The sequence below is a fragment of the Curcuma longa genome, chromosome 16, assembly GCF_044706935.1.
Source record: "Curcuma longa cultivar G26 ecotype Majalengka, Jawa Barat chromosome 16, ITB_CL_G26_1.1, whole genome shotgun sequence".
NCBI lineage: Eukaryota > Viridiplantae > Streptophyta > Magnoliopsida > Zingiberales > Zingiberaceae > Curcuma > Curcuma longa.
In genome coordinates, this window is record NC_133876.1 from 8,949,946 (window position 1) to 8,971,872 (window position 21,927).

A 21,927-nucleotide genomic window follows, 5' to 3' on the forward strand; every position below is an offset into this window, starting at 1 on the left:
TCGGAAGCAGGCGCAGCTGCCAACCAAATCCGCGACATGAACTCACCATGCGCAAATCAGCTTTGATTCAGCCTCCTAAACGGGTGCAGAGAACACGAAAAGGTCGGCTTTCTGATTAGGTGCCGGATCTCGATCGATCGCTCTCGCTCCTTCCTCCTTAGCTCTCTTCGCTCTCACCCTTTATTTTCTGTTATTCATTCTTTATCACAATACAACACGAGGGCGATAGAGAAGGACGACGAAGGAGGGAAGCAACGAGGTTCTCTGCGAGGTCTTTGCGGTTGGGTCTCTGCGAGGTTCTCCACTCTCGATGGAGAAGGAGGAAAGGAGCGACAGCGGGAAGAAAAGGAGTTGGCGTCAGAGGAGAAAAAAGGGTTGATCAATGTTAGGGCTCTAACGCGGAGTTACTGTAGCTGCATTTTCTCATTTTCCATAATTTCCCTTCTCTACATACAAAACACAGAAAATGATAAAATATCATTTTCTATTTTTTTAAAAAATAAAAAAAGAAAAATATCAAACCAAACGCCCCCTTAAACTGTCAAAATCATCATATTTTCGGGTTATTATTTGTTGATGTGCCCTTAAACTGTCAAAGTAATTATATTTTTGGGTTATAATATATTTGTTGATGTGGTAGTGATATTTTATTACTTGTATTTGGGAATCAATTATAATCTGAATCAAATAAAATTATTAATAGGATAATCAAAATTATATAATCCTTAACGCCGCAGATAATCAAAGTTATATAATCCTTAATTAAAAAAGGCATCAATCGATACCCCTTTACACCAATTTGGTATAAAAGGGGCACCAATTATTTTCCAATCGATACCCTTAATTTTACACTAAAATGGTGCAATGAACAGTGCAACACCATCTTGGTGTTATACTGTTCACTTACCAAAACCAACCCATTTGAAGTCCTTTGAATAAATTAATTTAATTTATAAATTTTATATATTATAAATTTATATTAGTTATTAACTTAAATAAGTAATATTTAAAATATTTGTTATATTACTAAGATTATAAATATTTTAAAATTTATAATATTGGTAATTTCATCACAAACACACAATTAAACATTTGAAATTTCAAAATGCATAAATATAAAATACATACCCAGCATACAATTTAAAGATGTGACAAATACTAAAGTAAACATACATTTAAAATAACTATAATAACATTGCAATACTAAACAAATCATTGTTTAATATTCTGAAAAATCACTTCCCAATAAACCACCGAAATAATCATGAAATTTACCGGAGTCATTCAAAGGATCTTGAGATTCTTGTCCTTCTTCTTGAGAAGAATTGAATTTAGATCCTTCTCCTTGATGTGGAATTGATTGAGATTTTTTATTTTTAGTTCTCTTTTGCATAATTCTGACTTGTTCACCGTGAATAAATTCACGCATTATCAGATCGGCGATGGTATTCAAATCTTTGAATAAAATTTTATTCTCTTCCTTGAATATAGCAACATCGGTACTTCGATCCAATGCCGCAACAAGTTCGTCATTCTGTGAAATCATTTTTGCCAGTGGTTGTTCATTCTTTCTCTTCAGTTTTGCTTTCTTCACCCCAATATGTCGTTTAGTTGAAGTATCACCACTGTCCGAATCAGTGATGTTAAGATTAAACGAAGAGACACGTGGAGATGAAGATGAATATAAATATCCTTCTCGAGATTATAAGATTGAGAATAATCAGCTTGAGCAGTTTGTCATTGCACTCTCGTAGATGCAGTTTTGTCGTTGTCACTGTTGAATTTCTCAATACCTTGAAGAATGCTCCACACATGTCCAAATTTGAAGCCCTTTGAGTAATTAGGATCTTGCACTAATAACATTTGAGCATGATTCATCTATAAAAAAATAATACAATTATGAAACAAAATTAATAACTAAATTAGATATTGATTATAAAATTGATATACTCTACAAAATAAATAATGATAACAACTTACAATATCTTCCTATGATGCTCCACTTGGATTCAATTCTTCGATTTGCCGTATGCAACCCTTCAATTTGGAAATAACAGCAAGGATAGTATTCATTCTTTTTTGTAATGATCTTCTAGGTCGCTCTGAATTTTTAAAATTTGGATCTAGATTATACTCCATATCAACTCTTGCCCAAAATTGATCCTTCTTTTGGTTGATTCCTATGATTAGATTTTGAGAAATATGAAGATAAACATGACATAAATGTTTATCTTCTTCAACTGAGTAGGATGATGAACGAGACGAACTCATTTTTTTCAAGAGTAAAGGTGCATTGTGATGGTCATGTCTAGTATGCCATTATATAGGAAAAACTTATGTGCATTGTATAAGATTTGTGTGTGCATTGTGATGTCTCATCGCCAGCAAAAATAACAATGTTGTGTGTGATGTCTCATCTTCTGAAATAATGACAATAGTGTGTGCATTGTGATGTCTTGTCACCTGCAAAAATAATAATGTTGTGTGTGCATTGTAATGTCCCATCTCCTAAAATAATGATAATGGTGTGTGCATTGTGATGTCCCGTCGCCTGCAAAAATAATAATGTTGTGTGTGCATTGTGATGTCCCGTCTTCTAAAATAATGATAATGGTGTTTGCATTGTGATGTCCCGTCGCCTCCAAAATAATAATGTTATGTGTGCATTGTGATATCCCGTCTTCTGAAATAATGATCATGGTGTGCGCATTGTGATGTCTTCCAAAATAATAATGTTGTGTGTCGCCCCTCCAAAATAATAATGTTGTGTGTGCATTGTGATGCCCCGTCTTCTGAAATAATGATAATGGTGTGTGCATTGTGATGTCTCATCGCCTGCAAAAATAATAATGTTGTGTGTGCATTGTGATGTTCCATCTTCTGAAATAATGACAATAGTGTGTGCATTGTGATGTCCCGTCGCCTGCAAAAATAATAATGTTGTGTGTGCATGGTAATGTCCCATCTCCTAAAATAATGATAATGGTATGTGCATTGTGATGTCCCGTCGTCTGCAAAAATAATAATGTTGTGTGTGTAATGTGATGCCCCATCTCCTAAAATAATGATAATGGTGTGTGCATTGTAATGTCCCATCGCCTGCAAAAATAATAATATTGTGTGTGCATTGTGATGTCCCATCTTCTGAAATAATGATAATGGTGTGTGCATTGTGATGTCTCGTCGCCTGCAAAAATAATAATGTTGTGTGCATTATGCATTATAAATACATATCATAACTGAAAACAATTCAACCACATTCTTCATCTCAAAAAATGAATGCTAGATATGAAGGTATGTCAAATTTATCATCCTCAAGCTCTGAAGATGATGAAATATTTGAAGCACACAGAAGGCTTATCACTCAAGCTGTTTGCCGCAACAATCAAATCATTTTGAATCATCTGAGTGAAGAAAGCAACAAAGGCAAACATCGAGGATCTATTCCTGGTCACATAGTGATCAATCGTAATAGAGAAGCTGCTGATTGTAATCTATTCAATGATTACTTTGCCGAAAATCCTACATATAATGCTGCAATGTTTCGAAGAAGATTCCGAATGGGAAGAAATTTATTTATGCGTATTTTTAATGCGGTTAGTAATCATGATAATTATTTTGTGCAGAAAAGAGATGGAGTTGGAAAACTTGGTTTATCAGGTTTACAAAAAATGACAGTTGCATTTCGAATATTGGCATATGGTGTACCGGCAGACGCTACTGATGAGTACATCAAAATAGGAGAATCAACTGCCATAGAAAGTGTGAAAAGATTTTGTCGTGCTGTTGTTGAAGTATTTGGAGGACAATACCTGCGATCACCCAATGTTAATGATGTTGCCAGACTTCTTCATATTGGTGAGCAGCGTGGTTTTCCTGGTATGTTGGGTAGTCTAGATTGCATGCATTGGAGGTGGAAAAATTGTCCAACAGCATGGGCTGGGCAATATTCTGGTCGTAGTGGAAAGCCAACAATTATTCTAGAAGTTGTAGTTGATTACGATCTTTGGATATGACATGCATATTTCGGTTTACCCGGATCTAACAATGACATTAATGTATTGGAGTCTTCTAATCTTTTTTCTAACCTTGCTCAAGGTATTGCTCCCCCTGCTCGTTATGTCATTCAAGGAAAAGAGTACAACATGGGTTACTATTTAGCTGATGGTATATACCCAAAATGGTCTACACTTGTTCAAACAATTCATGATCCACGCGGTACAAAGAATAAGTTGTTTGCAATGAAACAAGAGGCATGTAGAAAAGATGTTGAGCGAGCATTTGGAGTGCTTCAATCACGCTTTGCAATTGTTGCAGGACCTTCACGTTTTTGGCAGAAAAATATTTTACATGATATAATGACTTCATGTATTATTATGCATAATATGATAATTGAAGATGAGCGCGATATGAATGTATCAATTGTTTATCAAAGTGAAGTCCCGTCAACTGCAGATGTTGATATACCAGTAGATGACAATACCTGATTTCAAGTGTTTCTTGCTAGATATGAAGGAATCAAAAATAAAAATGCTCACTTTGCCCTTAGAAATGCATTAATTGAGCATTTGTGGGAACAATATGGTAATGTTGGGTCCTCAAGGATGTCAACATCTCCACAATGGCATGATATTGTCCACTTTGGATCTAAGCCCTCATGGTTTTGTTCTTGGGCTCTCCCCAAAATGCCTTATGTCAATAAAGATATCTTCCATCCTTTTAAACTCATGATCTTTTTCATATGTTTTAGATGTGGAACTATGTTTGTACCCTTGCAACCCAACAATCTTCCCCTCAAACAAAAGATCATAGGCTCCCTCTCAAACGGAAAGCCTCTGTTTAACATCCGAATCCTCGACCTACCAGGACTTCCTACCTAACCGCAACTAGGACTTCCTGCCCCTCGATCCACCCAACATACTAGGACTTCCTGCCTGGTGTCTGGTCCTCTTGATTCAGACACGGGAGCACCCACTGTTTTTGTTTTGAGGTTCAATCCACATGGTTAGATCTGAATCATGGCTCTTCCGGCGGTTAGTTCGGTGAAGAGCAATCTCGCTCTGATACCACTTGTTAGAACCGATGGAATCAAAATATCTCTATAATGACATGATATTGTCCACTTTAAGCCTAAGTCGTCATAGTTTTGTTCTTGGGCTCTTCCCAAAAGGTCTTTTGCCAATGGAGATATCTTCCATCCTTTTAAATTCATGATCTTTTCCATGTGTTTTAGATGTGGGACTATGTTTGCACCCTTGCAACCCAACAAATTCTGAAAATTAAGGTTCATAATGATGTATTTTCGACAATGTTGTCAAACTCGTGATTCCAGTGTCGACTCGGTTAGGGGTGCACAAACTCGTATCGTAAATTCGTATCGTAAACTCGTACGAGTTTATAGATAATCCAAAAAAGAGTTATAAAATATCAAATAATATAATATTTGATCATAACTTCACAAGAACAATCACTATTTCACATATCTAATAAAAAAGCATAAACATAGTTATCAACAACATATTTTCACATATAAAAAAAGAATAAACATAAAAATTTAACATGAAAAGATATGAAATTTTCAAAATTTATATTTCAACATCAAATTACAAAATGACAAATTTAAAATTTCATACAAAAATAGTCCAATATATACACCAAATAAGCTTCCATTGTCCAAATTTGATAAAAGGAAACATCAAACAAAGATTTCCTTTGTTTATCGAGTTTACCGAGTTTGACCGAGTTGACTCACGAGTTTACCGAGTTGACTCGCGAGTTTACGAGTTTACAAGGGGGGCTCGATTTTAAGCTGATTCAACACGGAATTGAAATAATAGTTCGTAAACTCGTAAACTCGCCGAGTTGACTCGCGATTTTGACAACCTTGATTTTCTATGAAGTGCTATTTGTTTTGTGAAAATATTTAAAATATTTCATCTTAATTGTTTATAATTGTGTATTATCTTTAAATAATAGTAGGTCTATTAAATTATTTCCATCAAAATTAAGAAGGAAGGTACTAATATTTATTTTATTGTAATTAAAAATATAATATTATAAAAATTAGTTATTATGTATCATAAAATATTAATTTTAATAATAATTATGATCATAATAAAAATATTTAACAAATTAATATGTATGTTAAAATTAATATGTATGTTGAATAATAAATTATAAGATGAAAAAAAATAGAATATTCTAAGAAATATTTCTTTTAGGGTAGGAAATGGTGTATATTGGTTGGAGTTGAAAAAAAATTTGATGTTGAAATGATACCAAATTAGTATTGAAATTGCACCAAAATAAATTTTGTGGTTGGAGAGGGTTTGAGGGTCACTTTTGACTTGGTAAATGAAGCTAGTTAAGCAAAGCAGGCCAGGCTTCATGGGCCGTGGGATTAACTCAATTTGACCTTTGAAGTTCGCCCTTAAACCCTACCTCTCTATTTCTGAATCTGGTCTTCCCCTTCGCCGCGCCCATTCGCGATGCGCGTCGCCTCGCCATTCCGGCTGCTGCTCTCCCGCCTCCTCTGCACGCTGCCGCAGAAACTCAACAACGTGCACTTCCAAGTCCGCGACCGTGTCCTCAATGAGGCGCGGTGCTGGCTCACCGAGCACCTCCACTCCGCTCGCGCCATCCCCTTCTCCCACGCCGACTCCATCGTCTCCAACGCTCCCTTCTCCCTCTCCGCCTTCGTCGCCCAGATCCCCTTCCCTTCAGGCGCCGCTGGCGCTGACTTGAAGCGCGTCTTCCGCCGCTTCCTCACATACAACCCCGTCAACGAGTACGACTTTTTTTTCGAGAGCATCGGCCTCCCTCCCTCCTCCTCCTCCACTGCCGCTTCCGCCTACCCCAGTTACTTCCTTTCCGACGACGCTTTGCTCGTTGCTGCAGCCTCCGCGCTCGTGCATTACGGCTTCCCTTGGACGAAGCTCGGCCTCCTCTACCGTGAGGAGCCCTGCATCTTTTCATCAGATTCCAACAGACTTATTTCCAGGCTCCACGCCCTCGAGGCCCGTGGCTTTCACCGCGCATGCATCATCGGCATTTGCCTTGCTTTCCCCTCCGCGTTGAGTGCAGATGCTGACCCTGGTGGGGAAATCGATCGCTTGCTTCAGTATCTGAACCAGGTCTTCCTCAACTTCGATCTATCAGACTCCGTCCCGGAAAACAATGTGGACATCTTCCTCCAGGTGTGTAAGAATATTCGTGTGTTCTATGATTTGGATTCTAGAAAGGGAACGATGGGCGAGCTGATGTGCAAGAACCTTCGGAAGATATTTCTTGAGCTGGATGATGCCTCAGTATCCCAAAAATTGAATTTTTTTATCAAATTAGGAATGGATGCTACTGAAGCTGGGCATTTCATTCTTAAACATGATGATATCTTCAATATCGATTTGGAAAACCCTAGCATTTTGATGCCGGAGTATCTCAAGTCTATTGGTTTGGACAAGGATAATGTCGCTATGCTGTCTTGGAGGTTTCCTTATGTGATGGGCAAGAATAAATTAGGGAATTTGCCGGCGACCATGAAAGCCATGAATCTGCACGATTGGTTCCTTGGCAAGATCTTGAATGGGAATCTCCATTATCTCTCGCCTGACTTTGTTCTTGCTGGCTCTCATGACACAGGATCAGAGAGTGGGTTTCGTCGGGGTTTGGAAAGGCTAAAATCTGCGAAGTTGGAAAGGCAAAAAACTCCGAGGTTGGAGCAGTTCTTGGACAAGAAAGTGGAATTCTTGCAGAGTATTGGATTTGGGGAGAATGAGCTGACACTCAGATCCACATCAATGCTCCACGGCCCAAACGACGAACTGCAGCGGCGCTTCGACTGCATTCAGGAGCTGGGTATTGAGTATTCCATGCTTTGCAGGATGGTAAATACAAAACCCATTATATTGAACCAGTGCAAAGACACCTTCCGTGAGAAGGTGAATTTCCTTTGCAATGACATGGGCTTCTCGTTGGAGTACCTTGATCATTTCCCTGGTTTTCTTTGTTTTGATCTGGAGAACAGAATCAAGCCACGATATAAAATGCTAAACTGGCTTAAAGAACTCGGCTTGCTGAAGAAACTCTTTTCTCCATCCACCATGGTAACATATTCTGAGAGGGCATTCGTGGCCTCCCTCTATCGTGTCCATCCAGCTGCTCCTAAACAGTGGTTGGAGCGCTTCTCATACAGAGTTGACAGATATGGAAATCAAAGAAGCTTATTTGCCTAAAGATCAATCTTAAAGAGTTGACAAATACCTTTGTTCAGTGTGGATCATCGAGACTCCTCACTGTACGTGTAAACTATTCTGAACTCATGATCTATTTCATGACATAATTCAGTCAACCATTACCTTTTGATTCTCCAGAACTAGCGTTTATTGAGTTTCTTAGGTAAATCAGGGGAAGATTATGTCTTTGTCAGGATGTTTCTGCACAGGATTTTAGAAGATAACTAGATAAATTAAAGCTTCAAGAATATTATTATCCCCTCTGACTCTATCTTGCATCTTTGTTAAATTCTTTGTCCTTATTAGTTCTACTACTGCAGTTAGCTGGGATCTGCTTTCATCTCTCTAGGCTTTACTCCGGTGGAGCAACTGAACATGGCCTGTAAGTTATTTTCAACTAACTGTTTATAACTTATCTTTTTGGGTGTATGGCAATTTAACATGTAAGTTTTCTTGCTCTTGTATGAATGTATATTTGTGTCGTTTCTTTATTTTAAAATTATTGTGATCTATCCTTTTTCCTGCCCTTTTATTCAATATATATGGAACATTCAACTTCCCATGGTTCCATGTCAAGCTTGATACAGTTTTAATGTTTCCTAATGAACAAAAGTGTTTGATGTCCAAGGATTCCTAGTATTCAATTCTAACACTTTCTTTATATGTCAAATTCTTCTATTTTATGTGTGTAATTACTCATCAATGAGTTTGGTTAAAAGTTATTAATGATCTTGTGAGTTTCTAAAAAAAATGATAAATCTCAGTTAGTCTCATTGACTATCTCTGGGATGATCGGTCCGGTCCCACGGAAGTTTTCACCGGTCACTAGGGTAAATTGGGAAGTGCACGCAGCGGCCAGTCCAGACGTCTAGCATCCTTTGATTGTGCTCTCCATTTGGAGGAAAATTCATAGTAGTTGGGGATCGAACCGCAGGTGTCGGGTGACAACCTGGATGTCCTACCGTGGCACCTATTCCCCATTGTGAGTTTCTAAAAAGATTCTAGCCTTAGTGGTTTTGGGTACAAATTCATTAAGGACTTTAGTTCCACATCCTATTTAGAATCATGAATTTCTAATAGAATTGTAACCTTAAGTAGTTTTGGCAAAAAGTGACTAATAAATTTAAGTTTATAGATTCACTCTAACATAGAACATATGTATTTTTGGTATTTTTCATGAGTCTATCCATGCTTAAATTCAACAAATAACCACTACAATTATTCAAAAAAGAAAGAAAAACAATCATTAAATATCAAATCAAAAAGGATAAAGCAAGTCGGGCTTCATGGGCCGTGGGCTTATTAAATTCAACCTTGGGACTTTGCCCCTGAAGCTTCTCTCTATCTTCTTCCCCGTCTCGATTCCCATCGCCCATACGCGATGCGCTTCGCCTCGCCTTCCCGGTGGCAGCTCCTCCGCCTCCTCTGCACGCTGCCGCAGAAACTCACTAACTTGCACTTCCGCCTCCGCGACCGTGTCCTCAAGGAGGCGCGGTGCTTGCTCACCGACTACTGTAGGATCGAGTGCACGTGAGAGGGGGGGTGAATCACGTGCTTTTAAAAAATTCGTGGGCAATCCACTAAATCTCTCTACCAGACAAAAACTCTGGTAGAGTAGGCGAATACAATAATCAAAAGTGTGGCAACCCCACACTTTTGACTTTTTAAATAAGTGTCGAAAATAAATAAATAAAACTTCGTTACCCAACAACAGAAAATTCTTGATACGCTCGGATATATTATTTTTATACGTTAGAATGCACTGACCGCAGCTTTATATTATCAAATTTATCTCTACTTAAAAAATAATTATTATAAGGATCAAAAAATAATTCAAATAATATATATATATTAATGAAATTTTATCATTTTATAAAATTTCAGATTAGAAAAATGAATAATAAAAATTAATTTTACAGAGTTCTCATGCAAAATTAATTTTATCCATATACCAAATAAATCTTATAAAATAGAGTTAGTATAATAAAATATACTAAAATACAGAATATTTAAAATTAATTAGATCCTGTCAATCTAGACCAGGATCTAACCAGGACTCAACTTAGATCACCCAAGTGGGTCTAAGTTGGACCGCGCCTAAAGTCCAAACTTGGACTCGTCCTCACTGGTTCGCTCCTCCAGTGACTTACCTCACTTACCTTGTGCAGCTCTACTTGACTTCTTAACCCACCAGGACTTCTTGCCAAGGCTCAACCACCCTGGTCTTTCTGCCAAGTCTCAACCAACTTGGTCTTCGGCCAGTTGTCAGGCTCCGCAAACCCAACTGGACTTCCTGCCAGGGCTCAACCACCCTGGACTTCAGCCTGGTGTCTGGTTCTAAGTCTTTAGACCCTGCACACTTAGTAAAGAGATTAAAAATAACAACCTAACTTTAACCACTTTGTCATACATCAAAACTCTGAGTTTGATCGTTAGTGCAAACTGCACCAACAACTACCTCTACGCCACCCGCGCCATCCCCTTCTCCCACGCCGAATCGATCGTCTCCCACGCTCCCTTCTCCCTCTCGGCCTTCGTCGCCCGGATCCCCTTCCCTTCGAGCGCCGCTGGCGCGGACTTGAAGCGCATCTTCCGCCGCTTCCTCACATACCACCCCGTCAACGAGTACGAGTTTTTTTTCGAGAGCATCGGCCTCCCTTCCTCCTCCTCCTCCACTGCCGCCTCCTCCTACCCCAGTTACTTCCTCTCCGACGACGCTTTGCTCCTTGCTGCAGTCTCCGCGCTCGTGCACTACGGCTTCCCTTGGACGAAGCTCGGCCTCCTCTACCGTGAGGAGCCCCGCATCTTTTCATCAGATTCCGACCGACTTATTTCCAGGCTCCGCGCCATGGAGGCCCATGGCTTCCACCGCGCATGCATCATCGGCATTTGCCTTGCTTTCCCCTCCGCGCTGAGTGCAGATGCTGACGCTGGTGGCGAAATCGATAACTTGTTTCAGTATCTGAAGAAGGTCTTCCTCAACTTCGATCTATCAGACTCCGTCCCGGAAAACAATGTGGACATCTTCCTCCAGGTGTGTAGGAATATTCGTGTGTTCTATGATTTGGATTCTAGAAAGGGAACGATGGGGGCGAGCTGATGTGCAAGAACCTTCGGAAGATATTTCTTGAGCTGGATGATGCCTTAATAGCGCAAAAATTGAAGTTTTTCATCAATTTAGGAATGGAGGCTTCTGAAGCTGGGCATTTCATTCTTAAACATGCTGATCTTTTCAATCTCGATTTAGAAAACTACAACATTTTGATGCCAGAGTATCTCAAGTCTGTTGGTTTGGAAGACGATAAAGTCGCTTTGCTGTCTAGGAAGTTTCCTTTTGTGATGGGCAAGAACAAATTAGGGAATTTGCCGGCGATGATGAAAGCCATGAATCTGCACAAGTGGTTCCTAGGCAAGATCTTGAATGGGAATCTCCGTTATCTCTCGTCTGAATTTGTTCTTGCTGCCTCTAATGACACAGCATCAGAGAGTGGGTTTCGTCAAGATCTGGAAAGGCTAAAATGTGCGAAGATGGAGCAATTCTTGGAGAAGAAAGTGGAATTCATGCTGAGTATCGGATTTGGCGAGAATGAGCTGACACTCAGATCCATATCAGTGCTAAAAGGCTCGACGAACGGCCATTGCAGGAGCGCGTCGATTGCCTTCTCCAGCTGGGCCTCGAGTACTCGATGCTCTGTAGGATGGTAAATGCAAAACCCGCTATATTGAATCAGCTCAAAGAAACCTTCCATGAGAAGGTAAATTTCCTTTGCAATGACATGGGCTGCTCGATGGAGTACCTTGATCATTTCCCTGCTTTTCTTTGTTCTGATCTGGAGAACAGAACCAAGCCACGATATAAAATGCTAAACTGGCTTAAAGAACTCGGCTTGCTGAAGAAGCCCTTGTCTCCATCCACCATCATCTCATATTCTGAGAGGAGATTCATGACTGTGCTCTACCGTGTCCATCCAGCTGCTCCTAAACACTGGTTGGAGTGCTACTCATCCAGAGCTAACAGAGATGGAAATCAAAGAACCTTATTTTCTCCCCGCCCTGTGCATAAAGATCAGGCTTAAAGAAGTAAAAAAAAGACTTTTGTTCAGTGTGAGTCATTGAGACTCCTCAATGTACATATAAACTTTTTGGTAACTTATATAATCTTTACCATTTGAATTAACATTGGCCCAGTTTTCTGACTCTAACTTGAATCATTGCTAAATTCATTTTCATAGATGCAAACCTTAATTCTCTTTGTGTAGCATCCAGCTCTGGCCCTTTTTTTTTACCTGAAGGCAATTTTCCTTGAACTAGCTAAAAGCACTCTAAGCTTGATCTTTGTTTATTTATTTCTTTTTACGGAGAGTAAAAAATAGGTAAAATAAACGAGTTTATATAATAATGAAACTTTTATGGTTAAAGAGCACAAGTCATAAGGGTGTCCCTTTTACATCGAATGATAAAAAAAAATTAATTTTTTATCAAAAGATGTCTCGTGTCTATGTAAAATGACACAAATATTTTTTTTAATATTATTGATTTCTCATCTAAAATTCTAAATTAATTGGATTTGTTATAGTAACTATGAAATCTTAGTTGTTATAATATATAAAAAAAAATTAAAGATAATTGTTAATTTAGAGCCTCCAAAAATATTTTAAACAGTCTTTTTTGAGTTTGAAATTTGGTTGTTAGGATTTTATTCCATGACTAATTGTAGATCTTTAAACAAACTTCAATTTGATATATTATATATTCTATAACTTAACCTAAGTCAAAAGTTACAATATTTTGAAGTTGTAGCTGCTATAACTATATATCAGCTTCATAGCTATTATGACAAACCTTGATGTGCACAATCAATTCAAAATTTAAAAAAAATAATATTATTTTACAAAGGAGTGAAACTTCCTTTTAATTAAAAAATAATAATAAAGAACACTTCTTTGACAATCATTCTATAAAAAAAATATCTTTTGACTTTTATCAAGAAGGTTCATGAATAATTTATTTATTTTATAAAATTTTATAATTTTGAATTATATATGATAGTTGAGCTTGATAAAAGCTTAAACTTGACTTAATTTTGATAAGATTTTTAATGAATAATCTTTAACAACCTCAATAAACAAAAAATAGACAAAATTTGAACACCTCTAGTTCTCCTCCATGCACCCTCCTATAATTACTGAAGGCTGTGTGAAATTTGATCTTCTACTGTACAGAAAAGAGTTGCTGACACTGTGACACATCCTCAGTTGCCCAGATAAATTAAGCCAACATCCCTAATGACCTTAGAGCATCAGCTAAATTAAAGAGTTTTAAATTAAAAGTCATGAATTAAATTGAAAATGTGTGATATAATAGGGCGTTTCTACTGAAGATTAATAAGATCTGTGTATGTATAACATACATATCCATGATCATTTCATTTCATTTGTTACCAATTTGCAAGCTGCATGTAGTACTACTTCGCCTGCGCAATCATTTCATCGTCGTCCCGTGCATGCATGTGTTAATTCTCCATCCCTAGCTCGATCGATCGATATGATCATCTATCGTGCAACCGGATGACGAGGGATGTACATTCTGGCCCATAGATGCTTGCCTTTGATCAACAACTTGGCCGTCTGTTGCCCGTTCAAAACCACCGCGATCATCGAAGCGCTCCGGAACACCAACCGCCCGTACATCGGCACCTGCCCTGGCTGCGCCTTTTCGATCATCACCATCTCCAGGCACGGCCCGTAGTTCCTGCACCACGGCAAACAAACTACGTACGTACGTGTACCGATCGACGACACGAGCTGCTAGCTAGAAGAAGAAGAAGAAGAAGAATATGCATGCTTACGCGCTGAAGAATTCGATAATGTCCTCTCTGGAGATCGGGTGCCCCCTCGAGAACGTGATGAACATGGACCTCTGGTCCTCTGATGTTTGGTTGGCCTCCGGCGACCAAGGCTTGGCCATCGGGTTCAGCGGCGGCGGACGACGCACCTTGCAGTACCGCGCTCGTGGCCTCCGCCGCCGCGTTGGCAGAGGCGGCGGCGGCGGCGGTGGCACCGACATCGTCGAGTATGACCTGACAGACGTTGTGGAAGAAATGATGGATTCCCTTGACGGCGTGCTGGCGGTGGTAGTCGAAGAATCGCAGGTCCATCTCCTCGGGGGCCATGAGGGAGGCCGTGAGCGGGATCCCGTCGTCGCCCTCGCCCCTCCCGCCGTCGCCGACGAGGAGGCGGCCGAGGCAGGCCTCGGCCTCCACGACGAAGCCGAGCACGACGTTGGCGTCGTGCACGGAAGAGACCCGGCTGATGAAGTCGTGGTGGCCGATCGACTCGAACCAGAGCCACAGCGCGATGACCAGCTTCATTCGCTCCCTGTCTTGCCGGAGCTGCTGCACCAGACGCCCGTAGAACTCTCTCTCTACCTTGTGGAACAGCTTGAGGCCGAGGGGGCACAGATTTGATCCGACCATGGCACTGCGAACTGCTAGGATCGATCGGAGAAGAAGAAGAAGAAGAAGAAGAAGATTGTTCGACTTTCTCCTATTTTTTCTAAATAGGCAAACTTTATAAAGACCTTATGAAGAACTTTAATTAACCTCAAATAATTATATGTAGCCAACAATTAAGGATGGTCGACGTGGCCAATTAGGTTTGAGTAGCCATTTGGTGCATGGCGACCAGTGGAATTCAATTTAACATGGACAAATTACAGTGCACAGCAAAGGGAAGAGAACATTTAAGTGGAAGCTTGTAAAGGGGATGCTAAGGCAAGTGTTTAAACTTGTCATGGAGCTTACTTCTTTCCTTAAATTTCCTTAAATATGTAGTAAGTCAAAATAAACAATTTTTTTATAAAAAAAAAATCCTTATTTTATTTGAATGGCGAAGTCGACATAGATACACATGTATAAAAATGTTCGAGTGTTCGAATGAACGGTCGAGTTTAAATCGATCGGATTGTGTGATTTTCACTTGAAACATCTTTCATTTTAGTTTTCTTCTTCCTCATGTAAATAACTCCTAGTAACATTTTGATAATGATTGGATAATTATTAAAAGGATTTTAATTATATATAGGGAATGCTATGAAAGGCATCAATCAATTGTAGTATTTTTTATTGATTTTTTGTAATATTTTATATGAAAAAAATATGAGTTAGTTGCCATAGATTTAGGGTTTATAATTAAGGTGGTTATTAAAGGAGACTATTTTTATATCATAATAAGCGGGGAGGAGGATAGGGGTGTGTTAAATCCCTAACTAAAGGGCTCGTTTATTCAAATATATTAATTTTATTTAAAATTTGATTATTTCAGGTAAAATTTTATTTAAAAAAGGAAAATAAAGCATTGCTTAGATGAAATAAATTAGTTGCATGTTGACTAAACAAACTAGAATATTACTCTCTTGGATACATGTTGATCGAGAAATCAAGGTAAATGATGATGCATCCTTTTTAATTAGTTGAGCGATGTCGAGCTAAGTTTTGGATTATTTAAGCTTGTTTAATATGACAGTCGAGTAGTCGAACTTAAAATGAATTAAATCATTGAAATGAATGTTCAAATTTAATTTGATTTTTTTTTACGAGCTTGACTTTAGTTTATAAGTTTAGTTTGAGTTTGATTTATTTAGATATTATCAATCTATTTATTCAACTTTATTTGATTGTTTGTAATTTTTTTATTTTTTATTTTTTATTTTTGTTTGATTGGTTAATGAGTTTGATAGTATAAGCTTATTTGTTTGTATTGAGATTTTTTATTTTTATTTATTATTTATAAGTTTTATAAAAATGTTATTGATGAACCTATAATTTATAAATTCTATTCATGGATATTATTGATGAATATTTCACAATATATGTTTACAAATATTAAATATTAAGGAGCTATATGTGTATTAAATGAATATAAATAAATTTTTATTAAAATAAATACTAAATTTATTGATTAATATTTGATTCATTTATGACCTGATACAAAAATGGCTAAATTTAAAGGGATGCATTTTTTATTACATAATTTAATTTCCATTAAAAAATTTTATATTTTATAAAAAAATCAAAAACAAATATATTTTATTTTTCAAATTCAATTAGAATCCTATAAAATCATACTAGAAATTAATGGTTTTGAATTTTTTTAAAAATAAACTATCTCTTTAATTGTCCAAAAAGATGGCAATTGTTTTATCTTCAACGTAAACATTTTATAGAAAAGCCTTCATAAGCATTCCCTTTCAAGGACTAAAATAATTAACATATTAACATTTTTATTATTTAAAAAATGACGTGTAATCAAATATAAAAATATAATTTAATGTAGTAATTATGTGCTAGGTTCATTAAAATATTAAAAAATTTATGTCACTCTAAATTACTAAAGAGAGGGAACAAATTAATCCTCTATTATGTACTACTTACTTTGTTTAATAATCTAGATGACTTATATCTTAATTTTTAATTAGAAGATTTTTTTAATTTTTTTTGAATAGATTAGTAAAAAAAAATTTATCGATCATCAGAGTAAATCAAAAAGTGCAAATAATTTATTATTCCGTAGTCAATATTTCAATATTGTCTGTATAGAGAAATTAGTTAAGGGATAAAATGAGAAAACATCTTGTTAACTATGAAAACATCTTGTTATTGCGAAAACATTTTGTTATTACACTATAGCGCAAGGGACAAACAAAATGTATTTAGCTAATACTTTAAGAGTAAGTTTGCTTCTATATAATTAAAATTATGAAGTATAAAATATAATATATTTAATTTAACTTATTTATTTAGAGAGAATAAAATGTAATTAATTTGATATTTACTATATTATTCTTAATTCAATTTATTTTAAAATAAATTAAATTAAATTAATAATATTAATAATGATAATAAATTGATTACATATATAATAAATATAATTTATTTATAATTTTTTAAATTTAAAAAATATATATATTTAATAAAATAATTTTTAAAATTTAAAAAATATATATATTTAATAAAATAATTTTTAAAATTTATAATTATTTAAATTAAAATTTATTTAATTAATTAACTCAATTTCACAATATATTTCAATTAATTTAATTTTAAAATAGGACAATCATAAAAAAAATTATTAACCTTCCTAAAAAAAATTTAGATTGTTAAAATAATCACATTACTAATTTTTAATTAATTTATTAATATTTTACTAATGTAGCGATGATGTTGTATTACTTGAAATCCATATAACCTAAATAAAAAAAATTATAGTTAGTAAATTTAAATAAATAATTAAGATTATCAAAGAAAATTTTAAACCAAACCAAATGCTAATTTAAAGCCTAGGAAAATTTCATATCGAGATATTAACGATATCCTTTTAAGGAAACAATAAGACTTATTCTCGTTTATCATCAAACACCAAATTCACATGAACACCATCCACGCCAAACTACTGTTGTCCATGAGCTATTGTTCGATAAACAAGCAATTGCCATGGAGATTGGAGACTGAATGACCAGCAAATCCTAATGATACTGAATCTATCCATCAAACTCCAAGAACATCCTATAGGCGTCTCTTTCTGGGGAGTAGTATTGCTGAATCAATCCATCCATTTGAAAGCCAAGCTTTCGGTAAAGTAAAAGAGCAGGAATTCTTGCAGGATCAACATGAAGGCAAACCCTTTGGATCTTTCTTGTCCTGCACTTTTCAATGGCTGCTCTCAGTAAAAGCTCTCCATGCCCTTGCCTTCTGTAGTTGTCCTTCACTGCAAAATCAAGAACAAGCATCGATGATCAAGCAGCCATAGTAAACAACAGTTGCTTAGATTCTCACAAACATAAACCAAAAGATCATTTTTTGGCCAGAAATAGGATTAAAAAAAAGCATTCTGTAACACCGACCTGCAAGTTTGGTAATGGAGGCAGAGAGGGAAGATATCCAGGAGTACATGGCATAGCCAATGATCTCTTCATCTTTGCCCTTGGAGATCTTGAGGTAGATGAGTCCGCTGTTCTTCTTCCGCAGCTCGTCGTGGAAGGATTTGGAGAGGGATTCGTGCTTGGGGAAGATCTTTCTCTCCAATCTGGAGATCTCCTCTACGACAGAATCCGCGTCTTTGCAGGGATCGAAGTCTAATAATTCTGCCGCCGTCGCCGGCGCCGGCGCCTCCATGCTACGCCAGCTGAGTGAGAGCTCGTCTTCGACGGGCAAAGAGCCGGCGGCCGCCAGGTCTGCCGCCCGCTTATGCGGGTCCGCGCCCTAGCGGTTTATGCGGATATGGGCCGGGTGATCGAGTCCATATGTAAGCAATTTCGGCCCAATTTATGGATTTTATAGTATTTTGTAACAAAATTCATTGCTGAGTATTTTTCCACCTTAACTTAATTATATATTTTGTATATATTATTAGTAGTAAATATTTTCGTAAATAAAAATCATTGTAAAAAATAAAAGTTGTGTTATTTTACTTAATTAGTAATTTTATTAAATCATGCACTTGAATTTAAAAACATCTAACATTTATTAGAGGGTGCAATTATTTTCTTAAAATATCTCATCCATTTATTACAATCTCAAAATTAAAATAAAATTTTTATTTTATTTGAATCAAATTGAAGAGAACTTCTCTGTCTTCTTTTTCAAATTTCACTAAAAAATAATCCTCCTCCAAAGTCCGATTGGAAAGTTACAACCACTATAATTTTTTAACTTTTAAAAAAGTATTCTTTTAATTATTTAAATAATCAAGAATGTCTTTTTAATATTTGCCTATATTTTTTATATGATTCATGTGTGAAGCTTTATTAATTTTTTAAATTTCTAAGAATTTATTGGAATATTTAATTTAAGATATTTTTAGGCAAATTAATTAATTAATCCTAATAAAAAGAAATTAAATGGACCTTTCCTTTCCTCGTCTCCCTTTCCATTGCCCCTTTTTTAACTTTGCATCGGGATTTCCGGTTCCAAGAGTGAGAGAGAGAGCGACAGGGAGAGCAGATGGCGATCGCGGAAGCTTGGGAGACGGTGAAGAAGGCTATCGAGGCGTACAGGGGTCTATCGCCGGCGATCTTCTTCACGGTGCTGGCGGTAGCCTGGGCGCTTTACCACTTGTTGGCGGGGTTCCTGGCGCCGCCGCCGCCGCCGCCTCGCTCGAGGGAGAGGGAGGAGGAGCCCCTGCCGCCGCCTCTCCAGCTCGGGGAGGTCACCGAAGAGGAGCTCCGAGTCTACGATGGATCCGATCCTAAGAAGCCGCTCCTCATGGCCATCAAGGGTCAGATCTATGACGTCACCCAAAGCAGGTTCGTCGCTTGCTCGATTTCTTGATGCGTTTGATATGGTTTTGGTGGTTTATTTTTCGATCTGGATCGTGGCCTCTTACTTCCTAAGATTTCTAGGGTCTCGAAATTTTACTACTTAACTATTTATTTCTTTTAGGGCATTAGATGTTGGATCGATTGGATGATATAGAACTTCATCTTAAACGGTCTATTGTGATCGTGTAATTATCATAACGTGGTATTGTTGACTCTCCTGCGACTACGGTAAATACCGAATGAGACTCAGTAAATGGCAATAGTGATTTTGGATGTGTTTGTCTCGTCAAGAAGTTTGGCACCCAATTTATTTGAGCAATGAACTGGATAATCTGGACAATTTGAACAAGCATATCTCGGCTAGGACTTCATTATTAACTGTAACCAGGTTTTTGCATCATGTAAATTGCAAGAAATTGTATCTTACTATCCAAATCAATTAGTAGAATACTTTGTACTTAAACGCTATTTTTTGAGGTAAACCCACAGTTGGATTTCACAATCAGCATCCATACTATGCAATGCTAATTCCTATATCTTTTTTGCGATTCTTAAATTAGGGAAACTTAGTTTTGACGTCCTTGGATGAAAATATATCTCTACTTGTTGAGACAACCTAAACCGAATTTATTTGTGTGAAAACATGATGAATTTTCAACTCAGAAGTTCTTGATCTTGTTAGTCTTTTTAGCTATCACGAACACTGTGAAATGATTTGCCTGATTTATTTGATTCCCTATCCAGCTATCCTGCTTCAATGAAATTCTTTTTTACATCATTGCATCACATCACATCACAAATTTCCATACCATATCACATTCGATTTTAGTGTATATTGTTCTGGAACTCTATTCTATAGGCTCAGTGCATGGAAAACTAAGTTTGTAATATGCAATTTGTCACGTGTATTTTTTCCTCAAGACTATACTTTCCCTTCACAACTGAGTAAATATTTTTTTCCCTTCTCCAAAGTATCAGTTCACTGTATCTTTGTTGCTTACCGTTCACTAAATTACCTGAGTTGTGTCTAGAATGCTTGTTTAAGATAAACTCCAGCATTGGCGTGATATTCAAATTCTTAAAATGTTGCTTTAGATGTAGAAAATGACTTTAGATTCTTAATTGTTGCATAGATTTTAGTGTATATTGTCTGGAACTCTATTCTATCGGCTCAGTGCATGGAAAACTAAGTTTGTAATATGCAATTTGTCACGTGTATTTTTTTCCTCAAGACTATTCTTTCCCTTCACACCTGAGTAACCAATTTTTTTTCCCTCTCCAAAGTATCAGTTCACTGTATCTTTGTTGCTTACCATTCGCTAAATTACCTGAGTTGTGTCTAGAATGCTGGTTTAAGATAAACTCCAGCATTGGCGTGATATTCAAAATTTTAAACTGTTGCTTTAGATGTAGAAAATGACTTTAGATTCTTAATAATCCAAGCTTGTGTTGCTCTGTTGCTTATCATATCATCTGAACCAACACATCTAGAAAAAGTATTAACTTTTATGCTCTCTTCATCAGGATGTTCTATGGGCCTGGTGGGCCGTATGCTTTATTTGCAGGCAAAGATGCAAGTCGTGCACTGGCGAAGATGTCGTTCGAACCAACAGATCTGACCAGTGATATCTCTGATCTTGGTACTTTCGAGCTCGAGGCATTGCAGGATTGGGAATACAAATTCATGAGCAAATATGTGAAAGTTGGGACAGTCAAGAAGGAAGTCCCTGAGTCTAAGTCTTCTGAAATAACGGAGAGCAGCAGCAGCGTACAACAGGATGTATCCTCTGAAACAGGTGTGAGCAGAGAGCTGCCTGCAGAAATCGAGGCTGATAAAGATGAAGAGCCACCAACGGAGAAGGATGTAGATCATCATGAAGTCGTGGAGCAACTGGCAGAAGTGAATAGATCTAAAGCTGACGACGGTAACGTAGAGTCGAAAGAAGTCGGCAGCAGCAAAGATGCCAAAGAGTGATTCCCTCCACCAGTATATTGGCTCTTTCGCGACTCCCTTCACCTTTGCACTAGCATCAGACAACTTATTATATTTGGGTGCATGATTTTTCATACATCTTTTGGCAGTTTCCATGTTGACTCGTATATGCTCTATTTGCGAATAAATGTTGTCTAGTTACTCTCTTTCGTTGTTTTCCCCATTTGGTTTTGGAGATCAAATAAGGTGCAGCGCACCTGGTGCTGTCTTGTAGGGTCGAGCCCGGAATATCTTCAGGGAAGAGCAAAGTTGAGCTAGATAAAATGATCCAAACAGAAAAAGTTTGAATGAGATCGTCTTAACGTTTAATTTTGAGAAAGTAATGTCGAGCACGCCAACTAAAATATTTTTAAAATGTTAGCTTCCTGTGAATAAAGCACTGCACGC

At 37.1% G+C, this 21,927-nt stretch overlaps 3 protein-coding genes and 3 pseudogenes across 3 annotated transcripts; 4 read left to right on the forward strand and 2 right to left on the reverse strand.

Annotated features, from left to right (window-relative positions):
• The first annotated feature begins 3,296 nt into the window (after positions 1-3,296).
• Positions 3,297-5,134, forward strand: LOC141847017 (uncharacterized; annotated as a pseudogene).
• Positions 5,135-6,488: 1,354 nt separating this feature from the next.
• LOC141847918 (transcription termination factor MTEF18, mitochondrial-like) lies at positions 6,489-8,724 on the forward strand. Its single transcript, XM_074736027.1, has 2 exons — positions 6,489-8,293; positions 8,552-8,724. Exon 1 carries the CDS (start codon positions 6,489-6,491, stop codon positions 8,229-8,231), a length of 1,743 nt encoding a protein of 580 aa, XP_074592128.1. The 3' UTR covers positions 8,232-8,293; positions 8,552-8,724.
• An 882-nt stretch (positions 8,725-9,606) lies between these two features.
• Positions 9,607-12,307, forward strand: LOC141848076 (transcription termination factor MTEF18, mitochondrial-like; annotated as a pseudogene).
• Positions 12,308-13,783: 1,476 nt separating this feature from the next.
• On the reverse strand, positions 13,784-14,706 carry LOC141847018 (uncharacterized; annotated as a pseudogene).
• Positions 14,707-17,556: 2,850 nt separating this feature from the next.
• Positions 17,557-18,458, reverse strand: LOC141848011 (uncharacterized). Its single transcript, XM_074736123.1, has 2 exons — positions 18,132-18,458; positions 17,557-17,995 (listed from the first exon to the last, which is right to left on the reverse strand). The coding sequence occupies exons 1-2, from the start codon at positions 18,400-18,402 to the stop codon at positions 17,769-17,771; spliced, it is 498 nt and encodes a 165-aa protein (XP_074592224.1). The 5' UTR covers positions 18,403-18,458; the 3' UTR covers positions 17,557-17,768.
• Positions 18,459-19,159: 701 nt separating this feature from the next.
• On the forward strand, positions 19,160-21,689 carry LOC141848023 (membrane steroid-binding protein 1-like). The gene is made up of 2 exons (XM_074736136.1): positions 19,160-19,532; positions 21,072-21,689. The coding sequence occupies exons 1-2, from the start codon at positions 19,231-19,233 to the stop codon at positions 21,520-21,522; spliced, it is 753 nt and encodes a 250-aa protein (XP_074592237.1). The 5' UTR covers positions 19,160-19,230; the 3' UTR covers positions 21,523-21,689.
• The last annotated feature ends 238 nt before the right edge of the window (positions 21,690-21,927 follow it).